General features: G+C 42.0%; 1 protein-coding gene across 2 annotated transcripts in view; it reads left to right on the top strand.

Moving 5' to 3' along the window:
• Nucleotides 1–8,623: 8,623 nt before the first annotated feature.
• The window catches only part of SNX4 (sorting nexin 4), a 62,134-nt gene continuing 53,515 nt past the window's right edge, over nucleotides 8,624–17,242 (top strand). Inside the window, exons 1-2 of one of the 2 annotated variants that reach the window (XM_060298192.1) lie at nucleotides 8,662–8,786; nucleotides 13,499–15,343. Coding sequence is in view for 1 of the 2 variants with exons in the window: in XM_030858987.2 (XP_030714847.1) it covers nucleotides 8,646–8,786 (141 nt within the window). In the remaining variant the exon portion in view is untranslated. Of the gene's footprint in view, nucleotides 8,787–13,498; nucleotides 15,344–17,242 lie in introns of both variants that reach the window. The other variant, XM_030858987.2, reaches the window with a different exon arrangement.

The raw sequence follows: 17,242 nt of genomic DNA, 5'->3' as shown, positions 1-17,242 counted from the left end.
GTTTCCACGAAACATGAACAAAATGCTATTTTTAAAATGGACTGTTCAGAGAACAAGCACAGGTCTTGGAAATTTAAAATATGATAGTTCAAATTAAATACTCAATACATGGTCTAGAAGTTAAGTGAGAAAAAGCTCTCAGCAAACAGAACAAAAGAATGAACAATGGACGATAGGAGAGAAATGCTACGGAAATGAGAGAAGCAATCCAGGAAGTCTTGACATGTAACTAGTGGGGATTCCAGGGAAAGAAAACCAATGGAAGGAATGATACTATTTTGATATATGTATATGTGTGTATGATGTGTATGTATATATTTATGAAAATTTCCCAGAGTAAATGATGTGAATCCATTTGAAATGCCATGAATACCCTGCACAATAGAGAAAAAATAAAAGCCCAAGCCAAAGCACATCATGGTGAAATTTCATAACACTAAAGATAAAGAGAAGATTCTAAAAAGAGAATGGCATCAGCCTTCTCAATAATATCCCTGAAAGCTAAAAGACAAGAGAGCAATTTTGCCTAGCATTTTGTCCCCAGCCAAAAGACAAATCTGACATGCAAGATTTCAAAAAACGTTTATGCCAGCATTTCCTTTTCTGGAAGTTATTAAAGTACATGCTCCAGCAAAACATAAGAAGAGGGAGAAAAAAAGCAACAACAACAGGAATTGGAGAAGATAAGAGATCATGAAAAACAGAAGATCCAACAGAAGAAGTCAAAGAGGGGCATCAAAATCTATCTCACTACAAGGATGTCATTGGTCTCAGTTCTAATGAAGTCCATATAAGATGAGAATGTTTTGTACATTGCAATACTTAATATATTTGATTACTTTATATATTAATATATATATCAGTTATCCGAATTTTAATATTCTGGGGTTATTCAGCTGTTCTTCATATGTTGGTGTTTCCTCTCATGATCAGTTTTCTGAGAATGCACCACATATCAACGTTATGTGGACTACTTCCAAAAAGCCAGAATATTGCAAGTGGAATCTTGTTTTAGATCCATGGATCTTTCATCTTTTTAACAGTTTTGTTAATGTATAATGGACTTGAAGTATACAATTTGACAAGTTTTGACATATGTCTCCATCCATGAAACATCATCACAATCATGATAATGAAAATATTTATCATTCCCAAAAGTTTACTCTTACACCTTTGTAATCTCTCCTTCCCACCTCTCCCCTCTCTCCACCTCTTTCCCATTTCCAGGGACTACTTGTATTGGTATCCTCTTATAAGGACACTTGACACTGGATTTAAGGCCCACCAGGATAATCCAAGACAATGATCTCATCTCAATATCCTTAATTACATTTGCAAAGACGCTTTTTCTAAGTAAAGTAACATTCACAGGTTCCAGAAATCAGGACGTCACCAATCACCAGTGGTGATTTTTGGAGATCACCATTCAACCCACTACCTCATTAATCTGCTTTATGTCACATGAATTAGTTCGAGTTTTCTAGAATTTTATATAAACAATCAAACAATATGGTCTTTTGGGAGGGCGTCTGGCTTATTCCATTCAATATAATTATTCTGCGATTTATCCATGTTGTTTCGTGTATCAATAGTTTATTCTTTTTTATTGCTGAATAGGAATTCATTGTTTGGAATATACCACAATTTGTTCATTCATTCACTGGCTGATAGATACCTGTGGCTGTGTCCCCAGCACCTCATCCCTCCTCAAGTGGAAAAGAAAAAACTCCCCCTTCCTCCACCCCTCCAGGCAAGGAAATGGCTATTCCCGTGAGAGAGTTCACCTGGCCTTCAGAAGAAGCTGAATCAGGCACTCTCTGCCCCTCAATCAGAGTTTGGGACCAGAGCTGTGTCCCAACCACCTTCTGCTACTAACTGGTTGTTAGCAGTGACTGTGGACAAGTTGAACTGCCTCTCTGGGCTTCTCTGTCCTCATCAGAAAAATGAGGGGGTTGGATTAGAGGATCTCTGAGATAATATCTTACCTATGATCTCCAGTTTGGGTTATTTACACAGGAAAAAAAGAAAAAAAAAACCCTCCTCTGCCATTCCCCTCAGGGCTGAAGTTGGTGGTTTCTGGGATTAATCAGTTGACTCAGATCTCTGCAGTGTCAGCGCTTTTCCTTCCTAACAAAGGGGAGAGGTGAGGATGGTAGGGCGGCTCAGAGACACTCCTGGTAGAAGCAGAGATCTGACTGATTAGGGCCCAGCTGCAGACAGGGACACAGTGACTCCTGCTGCTTGCCTCTCAGTCTCAAGGAAATGATTCTCAGGGTCCAAGCTGGGGTCCTCACAGGACCAAGCCCGTGGGGAAGGGGCTAGGGAGGAGGGCCCACCTTGGGATTGGGGAAGGGATGCAAGAGGAGACAGCACTGGCCAGCATTCCACCGTAACCATTCTACCATTCTTACCTCCCCCCTTCCTTGCAGTTTCGGGGAGAATTCCTGTGTGAGGAGTTGCCTGCAGAAGCTGGATGGGCTTTCTTTGGGCCTGCTTGGTACAGTGAGAGCTAGGGTAGGCAGGCCTGGCTGGCTTTCATAAGTAAAAGTGTGGTTGGCTATTATTTGTTTGCTTGTTTTGCCTTGTATGCTACGCCCCTCCCACTCATTCACTAGTTCAGCAGACCTATATGCTGAGTGCAGGGGACACAGAGACGTGAGGCATGTCCCACCCCATTCTTACTGCTGAGTTCATTAGCCCAGAAGAGGAGACAGAGCTAGTAAACAAGATGAGACGTGCCAGAACAGAAAAAAGACAGCCTTCGATGAAGAGGGTTAATGAGTATGTGGGAAGGAGGTCATGGAAAAATCCCAAGTCGAGAAAACAACCAGTCTAAACACAGGGCAAAGTACATTCAGTATAAATTTACTTACTTACAATTATTTCTCGTATTTGGAAGGTCCTTTATTCTATAGATTCAATAAAAAGGGCAAAATAGTTTAGGGAGAAACAATTTAAAAGCTACCCAAAGGTCATCAGTCACAAAAGCTTACATCTCTTGCCTGTTTCTTGCTCACCTTTCTGAACGTGTGTTGGACAGGATGCTTCTCAGGCAGAGGGAAGATCCCAGATGCTGCTCCCTGTCTCCTGTGTCCTGCCCTCCCTTAATTCTGCTCCTGAGTGTCCGCATTCACAGCCATGCCCCTCCCCTTGCTTTGCTACCCTGGGAACCACTGCTCTCTGAGGGGTGGTTGGCCAGTTGGCTGAAGAAGAATAGGATCCCCCTTAGGAGGGCTGTGCCTCTGATAAGTGACAGCAAAGTGTTCCCGTGTGGCAGTCCACACAGCATGGGGCAAATGATACCAGAAGTTCCAAGTAGAAGATTCCACGCAAGACATAAATGTTTTAAACTGATTGATGGTAATTTAAATTTTCTCACAAATGCAGCCTTCCTCTCCCCCCTCCACTTATACTGTCTATAAGAGAAACTTTAAATAAAGACACAGATAGGTTGAAGATAACAAAATGGAAAAAGATCTACCATGCGAACAAAACAATAAGCACTATATAGTTGGTGTGGCCATATTGATATCAGACAAAATGGGCTTTAAGAAAAAGAGTATCAGCAGACAGACGGAGACGCTTCACAATGATAAAATACCAATTCCATTAGAAAGTCATAACAGTCATGAGTGTGTATGTACCTAATATACATCTTCAAAATACATGAAGCAGATGTCACCCACACCGACACTAAAATGAGAGACGGGGTGGGGTTGGGGCTGGTTGCTGGTCAAGGCGAAGAGTGTAGTTTCAGAGCAAAAACGTGACCTTCCCAGACCCTGGGGGGCCGGCCAGACACAGGAGGAGAATCCTGGGGAGGGGAGACAGAACCTGGGTGATGGAGAGCAGAGAATGGGTGTTACATGGAGTTTCTAGGCTAACACAGGAGCTCAGTAAATATTTGTTAAACTCATGACAAAATGGAAGCCTAAATCATGCTATTCAGATATAAGAGACTGAAGTTCCTCTGGCTGGATGAGGTGGGGAAAGTGTCCACCCAGAAGGCGACTCAGCCTTAGAGCCGCCCTGGCCAGTCACCCCTGCTCCTGAGATTTTTCCCATTGAGGCCCTCCCCCAGGGGGATGCTGGAGTGGGTATCCTTCTCCTGTCTGAATCAGAACAGAGAGCACCTGTATTGGAAATCCCATGGAGTTGGCTTTGGGCTTTCCCAGACTTTAGCCAGTGAAGTGACTTTGCCTTCATAATCCAAGGAAATGTGCTTCTCTCTGGGTTTTCAGGTGAGGAATGAACCCTCGATTTCTGCCAGTTGCCTCCTTTTCCAGAAGAATCGCTCTTTTTCCTCTCCCCCATCCAGAGCAGCATGGCCCAAGAGCTTGGATACTGGATATCCTGTAAATCTGGGTTTGAATCTCAGGTCTTCCCCTTTTTTGCTGGCTATGTGACCTTGTCAAATATTACCCAAGCCTGCTTCTTCCTCTGTGAAATGGGGAAAATAATGCCTGCCTTGCAGGGGCATTTCATGAAAATGTATGTAAAGTGCCAAGCACATAAAAACTTCAAGATAGGGTGTCCAAAAGATGGACCCATTAAAAAGCTCGAGATACCATTTCTTCTCCCACCCCAGGCTCTTAACATAAACACTAGTTTTGTCTCTTTATTAAAAAGAATTTCTTGGGAATTCCATGGTGGTCCAGTGATTAGGACTTGGTGCTCTCACTGCCAGGGGCCCAGGTTCAGTCCCTGGTCGGAGGACTAAGATCCTGCAAGTTGGGCAGAGCAGCCGGCCAGGAAAAAAAAAAAAAAAGTTAGCTTATAGGCAGCCCCAAGGGTAAGATGTATTATCTAGTGGATACAAATATCAATTTTTTTAATAATTAAAAAAAATATTTGCCTATGCCAGGTCTTAGCTGCGGCATGTGGGATCCTTGCTGCCGCGTTTGGGATCTCTTTTTTTTAGTTGCAGCATGCAGGATCTAGTTCCCTGACCAGGGATCGAACCTGGTCCCCCTGCATTGGGAGCGAGGAGTCCCAACCACTGGACCACCAGGGAAGTCCCACAAATATCAATTTTTAAGAAATATATTATTTTGTAATAGAGCAGAGATCATTCCTCAGGTACTATCAGAGCTTAAACGAAATTTTCTGTAAATCTTCCAATGCCTATTTAGCCTAAGGAAATGACTGGTTGGGTACTCAAAGGTGTTATATAAAAGGATGGTCACTGCAGTGTTGTTTGTAAAAGTCAAGCTTAGAATCAAATTATAACTATTGAGGATTATAAGATTAAATAAGTTATAGTAATTTTTTACAATACAAAATTTTTTACAATTTTTTACAAAAGTGTAGCCTTTAAGAAGATTCTGTAGAAATATATTTAATTGCATGGAAAGGTGTTCTTACTGTACTAAGTGGATAAAATAAATTATAAATTAGCATTGTAGTGTGGTTCCATTTTTATTATATGTGTGCATGATATTTGAATGGATATATGTTAAATGTGAAGTGTTTATCTCTGGGTGTGGGAGCATGGATAGCTTTTATTTTTATGCATAACTATCTTCTAATTTTCCCACAATGAACATGTATTATATGTATATGAGATAAGGGAAAATGAACATGCAATCCTTTTTATCCTTATTTTAGACACTTCAACACCCTTTTGAGTTTTCAAATTTGGTTTCTTCAAGGCCATCTCTTAAGAAGATACAGGAACAAAGTTATATCTAGGTGAACGACTTAAAATGGATATCAAAGGCAGTCTTTTTAAAAAAATATCTTGTTAGATATTGTTTTTTTTTTTTTTTTTTTTTGTGGTACGCGGGCCGCTCACTGTTGTGGCCTCTCCCGTTGCGGAGCACAGGCTCCAGACGCGCAGGCTCAGCGGCCATGGCTCACGGGCCCAGCCGCTCCGCGGCATGTGGGATCCTCCCGGACCGGGGCACGAACCCATGTTCCCTGCATCAGCCTACGGACTCTCAACCACTGCGCCACCAGGGAACCCCTGTATTTTTTTTTTTAACTTATTTATTTATTTATTTTTGGCTGTGTTGGGTCTTTGTTGCTGCACGTGGGCTTTCTCTAGTTGTGCCGAGCAGGGGCTATTCGTTGTGGTGCATGGGCTTCTCACTAAAGTGGCTTCTCTTGTTGCAGAGCACGGGCTCTAGGCACGCAGCCTTCAGTAGTTGTGGCTCGTGGGCTCTGCAGCGCAGGCTCAGTAGTTGTGGCGCATGGGCTTAGTTGCTCCGCGGCATGTGGGATCTTCCCGGACCAGGGCTTGAACCTGTGTCCCCTGCATTGGCAGGTGGATTCTTAACCACTGCGCCACCAGGGAAGCCCCTCAAAGGCAGTCTTGAATTTTTTTTTCACACAAAAAAAGAGGTGTGAATGAAGGGGAAACAGATGTCCCTACTCTTTCAGTATTTTGTTTGTTTGGTTTTTTTTAGAAACCACAGATAGCACTGTGGCCTCCCCTCAGGTGATTGCTTTGTAAAGCCCCGAGTCCTTTTCCTTGTTCCAGTTGTTTAAAACAAGACAACAGGCCCCAAATGGAGTCACTTATGCTAACCACACATCACCAAACCGGGACTTAATATTTAACTTAATTATAGTTTCAGCTCTCCCCGAAATGGAATCTTAAACCAGTCAACCAGGAACTACTTGGTCAGCACTAGTGAGGTAATCTGTTCGTTAGAGCCCTGCCGTCCCCTAAAGGAAAGTGTCCTTGCCACAGCCAATCCACTTTTTGCTAGTATAACTTCCTTGCCCCCATTCCCTCCTATAAATGTTTTTCATTTTGTACAGCTCATTGGAATGCCTTTCTATCTGCTACATGGGATGCTGCCTGCTCCATGAATTGTTGAATAAAGCCAACAAGATCTTCAAAGTTTACTCAGTTGAATATTGTTTTCTAACACTACTCACTGCAGGGTGAGATGCTCACGTCACCAGCACAGAGCACTTATCCCAATGGCTCTAGGACTTAGTTTCCTGGGTATCTCAAAACTGGGAAAAGGGCACAGGATAACAGATAACATATCTGTCCCTGGAAAGAAGATATCTATTTCTCCTATAGTAAATTGATAAAATAGTCTTCTGATTTAAAAATGGTTCCTGGGAATTCCCTGATGGTCTAGTGGTTAGGACTCTGTACTCTCACTGCCGAGGACCCGGGTTCAATCCCTGGTGGGGGAACTAAGAAAAAAAAAAATTCCTGAGAATTTGCCTAGCACGGATATTCCCTGAAAAACTGATTAAATGCCTTTAAACATTTATTGAGTAAATGTCCTAGGTTTGGTAAGAAAAAAAATAATAAAATAGGATCCTTACCTTAAAGGAGTCTGAAGCCTAGTTGGGGCAGACCGACATATAAGTAAATAACTGTAAAAAAAAATATGAGAAAGGTCATAACCGATTTTTGAACAAAGTGATAATAGCACTTGGACATGATAACTTGAGGTTTTAGGGATGAATGGGAAAAATCGCTACCAAGCCAGAGGAAGTATCAGGAGGAGGAGAAAATTGTGTATCACAGCTTTGAACGGCCAAGTTATTTGGGCAGAAAGATCAGTTTCTCTCCTTGAAAAATTGATGACCAGACTTTGTGTACAGGGTACTTCAAGGTACCACAGTCTGGTACACCCAGTGAGCGCTTCCCATCAGGGTACCATAGTGAATGCTTGTCTAGGAAGCACGTTCGAAAATTCAACTGAGGTGTTTGTAGAAAATTATCAGATATCTCCAGGGCTTCAAGAAACACTTAAGATAGAACTCAAGTACGGCTTCAGCCAAGCGCTTAACTTTTCTCAAACACTTAAAAGTGTTACCTTTTGCTAATTGTGTTACTCAACCTGCTGATAATAATTTATGCGGCTCGGATCTTTCCGGGTGTGTGGGGGGGTAGGTGGGGCGAGGAATGGAACCAATAATGGCAGGCAAGATAGAGGCCAAGAGGGAGACGTCTGATTGTGACCTCCAATTTCTTTTTATTTATTTATTTATTTTTGGCTGCGTTGCGTCTTTCCTGCTGCCTGGGCTTTCTCTAGTTGCCACGATCAGGGGCTACTCTTCCTTGCGGAGTGCGGGCTTCTCATTGCAGTGGCTTCTCTTGTTGCCCAGCCCCGGCTCTAGGCAGGCGGGCTTCAGTAGTAGTGGCACAAGGTCTAAGTAGTTGTGGCTACAGGCTCTAGAACGCAGGCTCAGTAGTTGTGGCTCACGGACTTAGTTGCTCGGACCAGGGCTCAAACCCGTGTCCCCTGCGCTGGCAGGCGGATTCTTAACCACTGCGCCACCAGGGAAGTCCCAACCTCCTATTTCTTTTGAGTTTCAATTTTTCTTTATGTGATCACCGACCTGAATAGTTCCAGTACCTACTCTGATCTTAACCTTCCTCTTGCCTTTCTCTCTTTCTCTCTCTCAACCAGTTCTCCCGGATTCCTGGGTCTCCTGGCTTAGCAGCTGACCACTTCCCTTGTAGGTCCGCCCTTCTTTCCTAGCCCCATCCCCAATTTCAGCCCTCGCCCAGGAGCCCTCTCTGCCTCAGCAGCAGCCGCGAGCGAGGCCAGGCCAGGTGGGGAGGCAGCAGGCCCAGGGGGCGGGGCCTGGCAGCGGCCGCGGGTGGAGGGGCGGGCTCAGCTGGGCGAGGCGGCGCAGGCGCACTGTGTCAGCCGTACCGAACCGCAGCTATGGAGCAGGCGCTTCCCGACCCCGAGCGGCGTTTGCAGCCTGCGACCCTAGAGCCGCTGGGCCACCCTGACGCTGGGCTGGAGTCTGCGGTCGGTGAGGAAGCGGAGGGGGCCCGGGACGAGGGCCCCGGGGACGGCACGGTGAGGAGAAGAGGCGGCAGAGGTCGCCCGGCCTGGGTCGGGGCCTAGCGGGCAAGGCTGGGCTGGTCTAGCCTGGCCGGGGCTGGTGGGCTCGGCCGAGAGGCCCCGCGGTGACTGGGAAGCGGGGTGGAAGGACCGGGCCACAGGTGCAGAGCGGGGGGCAGGCTCAGTGGGAAATGAGGGTTCTGAGTAGGGGGCGAGCGCCGGGCGCTGCAGGACTACGGGAAGGGTGGAGGGGGCTCGGCGAAGGGAGCGGAGGGCTTTCTGTGGGTGCGGCTCGGCGGGCGTGGAGATGGGGCCCGGGAAGCGCCAGGCTGGCGTAGGTGCGGTTTTCAGGGTCGGGGAGCCTGGGAGTTTGGACCTGAAGAGGAACGCTGATGTTTCTGGCATCTTGTAAGGGGGTGTGCGGAGTAGAAGGCTTAACGGGGGCACCGTGGGCAGTGGCAGCGGTGTTTGAGAAGGAAGAGAATGGGGGACTTGCAGAACAAGTCTGGGGCAGTAAGGGTGGTTGGCTTGGTGTCACCATCAGGAGATGGAGCAAAGTGTTAGAGTCATGAAAAAGTACAAGTGAAAAAGATTAAAAAAAAAACCTTCTTGTTTGACTGTAATTTCTTTATTTGGGGTCGGTGCTGTATCTCCCAGTGGAGACGTGACGTGGATATCCCATGTATCTGCTTTGCGAAGCTCCTTTGGTAATTAGTGATTTTCATTTGCTTGAGGAAAGGAGAAAATGCATCATTTTATATTTGTAATTGCTTTCATTCCGAAGTATTTTCATGCATAATGCAGGATGGGTAGACCAGGTTGAACTGAAGCGATTCAGAAACTCAGTGGAATACTTCTTATCAGACCACCCTAATCAGAGTGCATTGCTCGTCCATTTTGCTTCTTTTTTTTCTGAAACAGGTGTTAGTGCTAATGCAAAACTGCCCATCCTTATGATCAATGGATAAAGAAAAGTTAAAGTTGTTTGCTGACTGAAGCTAGAAAGACTTAACTGGCTAGGAACTTCAACATTGGAGTTGAACGTTTTGCCTACTTGGGGGAAATGTCGAGATATATAGGATAGCATGAAGACTTTTATGGGTGAATTTTAACTTTTTCATTTAATTTCTTCCCAAATTCTAGAATTATTTGTGGAGAAGTCAGTATCTCATACGAAATGTGAGAAAAGTGTGTGTATTCTGTAGTACATAAACTTGGCTCTTAAATGATTTGCTTTTTTAATGAAGGTTCCCATCTGTGACTTAGTTTTTCTGTTCTCTTAAAAAGAAAGGAAGGGAGGGAGGGAGGGAGGAAGGAAGGAAGGAACTTTTATCGTGAAGTATACCGTTAATGCAGAGAACGGTCTCACAAAATAATTATCAGTTCCTTTGAAGCCTCCATATATTCTCCTGGGTTACATCCACTCCCTCCACCACAGAAGTAATCTATATTCTGAATTTTGTATTATCAATTCTCTAGATTTTTAAAAACAATCTTATGGTAAGTGTCCCTAAACAATATGTTGTTTAGTTTTACTTGATTTTGAAATTTACATAAGTGGACTAGTTTTACTATGACTTCCTTTCTTTGCTCTATAATGTTTTGGGGATTCATTGAAAATGTAGTTTAGTTCATTTATACTCATGGCTCTATAGTATGCCATTTTATAGATATTATACAGTTGATTTCTCTTTTCTTCTGTTTACAGACACTGGTGTTGTTACAAGATTCTTGCTATTTCTAAAAGTTATTACTACCATGAACTTCTTCCTGCATATTCTTGGCGCAAATGTCTCATATAAACTTAACAGTGGAATTGCTGGATTATAGGGTGGTAGCATAGGATATAGGGTAGTAGGTAGTGCCAAATTGTTTTTTAGAGTGAGTATACCAATTTGTATTCCCATTGGTAGTGCCTCATGCTCTCTGTCCTTATCAACACTTAATATTTTCAGACTTTAAATTATTTGCCAGTCTTGTGGATATGTGTTAAAGCAATTTTAGATTGTTTCAAAAGGTAAGAGTCGTATCTTTTGTTAGCTACATCATGAGTTTAGTTTTGATTATGACGATGAACATTTTGGTAATTTTTTTATGAAAGCCTTTGGATACTTAATAACTAATATGAAGTTGCAACTATAATATAAAATCCATTTATGTTTATTTAAAAGTGATTATAAATATCTCATTAAAAAAACTCCTATGTGTTCAGTTTAAGATATTTGAAAACCCAAATATGCCATCGTACAGTAAAAGTTGTAGTTACACAGTATTACCTGACTCTTCAGTAAATATGTGTTGCAGGAGACCATTCGTTATTGCCCAAACTTAAGAGTTTTCCTCAAACAACTCTGTAATTTATAGAGATAGAAGCCATTTGGACAAATATTTCAGAATCACCAGGAGTTTAAAAACACACATTCACATGTGTGTATGTTGTGCACTGTGTACGTTGTCCCCTCCTCCTAAAAGATTCCCCAGTCTCCTCCTTAGAAGGTCTGCTGGTCCCTCTTCGTATCCCCTCTTCCACTCCAGTCCATCCCCAGTTGAGAAGTATTGCAGTAACCACAGCCAGGCTGCTACTGTTACTGGTAGATAGGAATGTGGTCTGGGCAGACATGTAAGTTACATTTGTTGTTTGTGCTAGGCACAGTAAGGCTCTACTTTTCATTTAATTTTCAGAATTACCCCCAAAAGACATATAAAGATGAGGAAGCAGAGGCTCAGAGAGAAGTGATTTGGCCAAAGTCACAAGCTAGTCACTGGCATGGCTGGGATTTGAGACCAGGTCTGCCTGGCGTTGATATCAGTGCTTTGTTCATTATGGCATGCAGCTTCATTCCAAAAAAAAAAAAAAAAAGTTAAAAATAGTCTTGTAAATTGTAAAATACTGTACTTAAAATTTTTTCCTTTAGTTAAGGTTAAGTTGTTATGTTAAGAAAAAGAGGCCTGAACGAAGTGTTGATTTATCAATCAGTTTTTCACCACAAAGATACCTATGCAGGTAGTGGGCAGAGATGGCAAAAAGCCTCATCAGCCTTACTTTTGACTGCACATTTTGGTTGGAGAGGAAATTGTACCAGTTGCCCTACACCTAGGGGTAGTGGAAACAAGCACTGTCTAAGGGTTGCAAATCTTTTCTGGTTTTAAATGTCACTAATTAAGATTCTTTAAATTCTGTTGTAAACTCTTTTTCTGTATTCTCTTATTTTTCTTTCTGTGAGCCTTCATCCTCTTTCTTTACATTGTCTAATTAGAAGTCTCCTTTCTTTTCATACTTTTTCCTTATAAGGAAGAGTGTATTTTTTTTTAAGTATTGTCAGTTTTATTTAAAGTAGTTTAGAATATGAAAAATGAGAGATGAATTCAGTCTCCAAGAGAGTAGTAATTAGTCCTGGCAGAAGAGAGAGGAAATAGCAAGGGAATGGACGTAAAAATACTTTTTTAGGCTGGAAGATTCCATTGAGTTGGCAGTTAACAGTATTTGCTCAGAGAAGAACCACTGCCTGAGGGATGCATAATGATTTTTGTAGGGAGAGGGGTCTAGGCCTAGCAGTGCTGGTCGCGCCTAAGACTGCTTGAGCAACCGATGCTTGAAAATGTCTATACACAATTAGCATCCTCACAGATTGGCAGCTCAGAGCTGAGTGGAGGAGGCCAGAACTGTGGGGAAGGTTTGAGGCATTTGTGGGTGAAGATAAGCGTTTGTGGGTGAAGATAACATGAAAAAGGAAAAGAAAATGTATAGGCATAGTTACAGAATTTATCAGTTTAGTAGCAGATAATTAAGTCATTCTCAAGAATGTTTTCCTCATTTTCTACCTCAGCGCTCTCAGATTTTTTTTGAAGGCAACTCACAGTACAAAATACATTTTTAGTCATAGTCAGTATACATATACTTATATACATAAGCGTTTCAGGAAACAATACTTAACCATTACTTCATGTAGTGCCCTCTTATATTTCTCTCTTTTTCTTTTTTTAATTAATTAATTATTATTATTATTATTTTTGGCTGCATTGGGTCTTCGTTGCTGTGTGTGGGCTTTCTCAAGTTGTGGCAAGTGGGGGCAACTCTTCGTTGCAGTGCAGTGGCTTCTCTTGTTGCAGAGCATGGGCTCTAGGCACGCGGGCTTCAGTAGTTGTGGCGCATGGGCTCAGTAGTTGTGGCTTGCGTGCTCTAGAACACAGGCTCAGTATTTGTGGCACATGGGCTTAGTTGCTCCGCGGCATATGGGATCTTCCCGGACCCGGGCTCGAACCCGTGTCTCTTGCATTGGCAGGCGGATTCTCAACCACTGCGCCACCAGGGAAGTCCCTTCAGTTTGGGTTTGCCTGATGTTTTCTCATGATTAAATTCAGGTTATGCTTCTTTGGCAGAAATTGCCACTAAAGTGATGCTGTGTTCTTCTAATTGCTTCTTACCAGTTTGCACACGATTAGATTTGGTCACTTTTTCTGCCAGTCTTCTCCAATATAAACTTACTCTTTTTCCCTTTGTAATTAATTTTTTGTGGACATAATTTATTTTCTTCCAGTTTTATTGAGATATAATTGGCATACAGCACTATATATGTTAAGGCATATAGCATAATGATTTGACTTGCAGTATTCATGAAATGAACATCGATCAGCTCATATAGATAGAAAATTTAATAAATAGAAAAGAATTTTTTTTTTCTTGTGATGAGAACTCATATGATTTACTCTCTTAACGACTCTCGTAGGGGCTTCTCTGGTGGTGCAGTGGTTAAGGATCTGCCTGCCAATGCAAGGGACCCGGGTTTGAGCCCTGGTCTGGGAAGATCCCACATGCCGCAGAGTAACTAAGCCCGTGAGCCACAACTACTGAGCCCACCTGCCGCAACTACTGAAGCCCATGCACTCTAGGGACCCGCATGCCGCAACTACTGAGCCTGCGTGCTGCAATTACGGAAGCCCGTGTGCTTAGAGGCTGTGCTCCGCAACAAGAGAAGCCGCTGCTTGCAGCAACTAGAGAAAGCCCACGTGCAGCAAGGAAGACCCAACGCAACCAAAAAAAGAAAACAACCCTCATAAATAACATACAGCAGTGTTAATTATACTTATCATGTTGTATATTCCATCTGTAGTACTTATTTATCTTATAACTGGAAGTTTGTACCTTTTGACTGCTTTCATCCAGTTCTTTTTCCCCCCATACCTCACCTCTGGTACCACAAATCTGATCTCTTTTTGTGGAGACATACTTTGAAACTATGAAAATATCTTGTTCCTCATCAAAATTTCTGTTTATTTGTGTGTTTCATTATGGACTCATGGATTTTATTTTATTTATTAAACTTTATTAAGGTATAGTTTATATACCGTAAAATTCAGTCATTATAAGTATATAAATTCAGTAATTTTTAGTAAATTTGCAGAGTTGCACAACCATCACTGCAACCTAGTTTTAGAACATTTCTGTCATTCCCCCAAATTCCTTCATTCCCCTTTGTAGTTAATCCCCCTTCCCACCCTTAGCCCTAGGCAACCACTGTCTGCTTTCTTTATCAATTTGTCTTTTGGGTATTTCATATAAATGGAATCATACACTCTGTTGTCTTTTGAGTCTGCCTTCTTATAATGTTTTTGAGGTTCATCCATATTATAGCATGTATTAGTCATTTCTTTTTGTTACTGAATAATAGTCGATTGTATAGATACATCACATTTTGTGTATTCACCATTTGATGGAAGTGGGGTTATTTTCAGTTTTTAACTATTATGAATATTACTGCTATGATGAATATTTATTCCTGTGCAAGTCTTTGTGGGGATGTATGTTTACAGTTCTCTTGAGTTAGACTTGTAGGAGCGTAATTGCTGGGTTATATGGTAAGTTTATGTTTACTTTTTAAGAAACTGCCACTATTTTCCAAAGCAGCTGTACCATTTAACATTACCACCAGCAATTATGAGGCTCACATTTCTCCACATCCTTGCCAGCACTTGGCATTGTCTATCTTTCTGATTATGGCCATTCTAGTGGGTGTGAAGTGGCTTTAATTTGCATTTTTCTAATGACTCCTGGTGTTGAGCATCTTCTCATGTGCTTATTGCCATTTGTATGCCTTCTCTGGTGAAATTCTATTCAGATCTTTTGCTTATTTTAAAATTGGGTGGTTTTCCTTTTTACTGAGTTGTATATACGTGTTGTTCAGGTATTCTGGATACAAGTTTTTTCTTTTTTTAATCAGTTAATGAGATTCTTTTCCCCCCAGGCTGTGGCTTTTTTCTTTTTCTTAATGGTGTCTTTACAAGAGCAAAAATTTTTAATTTTGACAAAGTCCAGTATATCAATTTTTTTTCTTTTATAGGTTGTTGTTTTGGTATTGTATCTGAGAACTCCTTGCTTATCCCAAGATCACGATGATTTTCTCCTTTGTTTTCTTCTAGAAATTTCAGTTTTAGCTTTTTTTTGGCCATGCCGAGCAGCTTGCAGGATCTTAGTTCCCCGACCAGGGATTGAACCTGGGCCCTCGACAGCGAAAGTGCAGAGTCCTAACCACTGGACCACCAGGGAATTGCCCAGTTTTAGCTTTTATATCTGAGTATGTAAGCCATTTTGAGTTAATTTCTGTGTACTGTGTGAATAAAGGGTCTACTTTTTTTTTTTTTTTTTTGCCTGTGGCTATTCAGTTGTCCCTGCACTGTATGTTGAAAAGGGTCTCCATTTGCTGTTGACTTGCCTTGGTGTGTTTATTAAAATCAGTTGATCTTAAATGTAAGGGTTTATTTCTGGATTCTCAGTTCTGTTGCATTGACCCATTGATCTCTATGTCTGTCCTGCCAATACCTCACTGTCTTGATTAGTTTAGCTTTTTAATAAATTTTGAATAGTGTAGGTCCTGCAACTTGTTATTTTTCAAAATTGTTTTGGCTATTCTAGGTCCTTTGTATTTCCTTATAAGTTTTAGGAACAGAGTATCAGCTTCTACAAAAAAAACCCCTGCTGGGGTAAAGTATTTTTAAAGGAACAATATGTTAGTATGTTTTATAATATTTCAAGCATGTCCTGTATGCGTGATGCTTCTTTGTCATTTGGACTTTATTATTGTGAAATCTAGGACAAATCTGATCTTTATTCTTTTATAGTGGTCTTGTTTTTTATTTTTCTGCCTTAATCTTCTTAGGATTTTTTTTTAACATCTTTATTGGAGTATAATTGCTTTACAATGTTGTGTTAGTTTCTGCTGTATAACAGAGTAAATCAGCTATACGTATATATATATCCCCATATCCCCTCCCTCTTGCGTCTCCCTCCCACCCTCCCTATCCTTCCCCTCTAGGTGGTCACAAAGCACCAAGCTGATCTCCCTGTGCTATGCAGCTGCTTCCCACTAGCTAGCTATTTTACATTTGGTAGTGTATATATGTCCATGCCACTCTCTCATTTCGTCCCAGCTTACCCTTCCCCCTCCCCATGTCCTCAAGTCCATTCTCTATGTCTGCGTCTTTATTCCTGTCCTGCCCCTAGGTTCTTCAGAACAATTTTTTTTTTTTTTTAGATTCCATATATATGTGTTAGCATATGAAATTTGTTTTTCTCTTTCTGACTTATTTCACTCTGTATGACAGACTCTAGGTTCATCTACCTCACTACAAATAACTCAGTTTTGTTTCTTTTTATGGCCGAGTAATATTCCATTGTATATATGTGCCACATCTTCTTTATCCATTCATCTGTCGATGGACACTTAGGTTGCTTCCATGTCCTGGCTATTGTAAATAAAGCTGCAGTGAACATTCTGGTACATGACTCTTATTTAATTATGGTTTTCTCAGGGTATATGCCCAGTACTAGGATTGCTGGGTCGTGTGGTAGTTCTATTTTTAGTTTTTTTTTTTGTTTTTTGCGGTACGTGGGCCTCTTACTGCTGTGGTGGCCTCTCCCGTTGTGGAGCACAGGCTCCAGACGCGCAGGCTCAGTGGCCATGGCTCACGGGCCCAGCCGCTCCGCGGCATGTGGGATCTTCCCGGACCGGGGCACAAACCCGTGTCCCCTGCATCGGCAGGCGGACTCTCAACCACTGCGCCACCAGGGAAGCCCATATTTTTAGTTTTTTAAAGAAGCTTCATACTGTTCTCCATAGTGGCTGTATCAATTTACATTCCCACCAACAGTGCTAGAGGGTTCCCTTTTCTCCACACCCTCTCCAGCATTTATTTTTGTAGATTTTTTGATGATAGCCATTCTGACCGGTGTGAGATGATACCTCATTGTAGTTTTGATTTTGCATTTCTCCAGTGGTTAGTGATGTTGAGCATCCTTTCATGTGTTTGTTGGCAATCTGTATATCTTCTTTGGAGAAATATCTGTTTAGGTCTTCTGCCCATTTTTGGATTGGGTTGTTTTTTTTTTTTGATATTGAGCTGCATGAGCTGCTTGTAAATTTTGGAGATTAATCCTTTGTCAGTTGCTTTGTTTGCAAATATTTTCTCCCATTCTG

Source organism: Globicephala melas, chromosome 4, assembly GCF_963455315.2.
Source record: "Globicephala melas chromosome 4, mGloMel1.2, whole genome shotgun sequence".
NCBI lineage: Eukaryota > Metazoa > Chordata > Mammalia > Artiodactyla > Delphinidae > Globicephala > Globicephala melas.
Note: the sequence above shows the minus strand (reverse complement) of the source record. Positions and strands in the feature narration are given on the sequence as shown.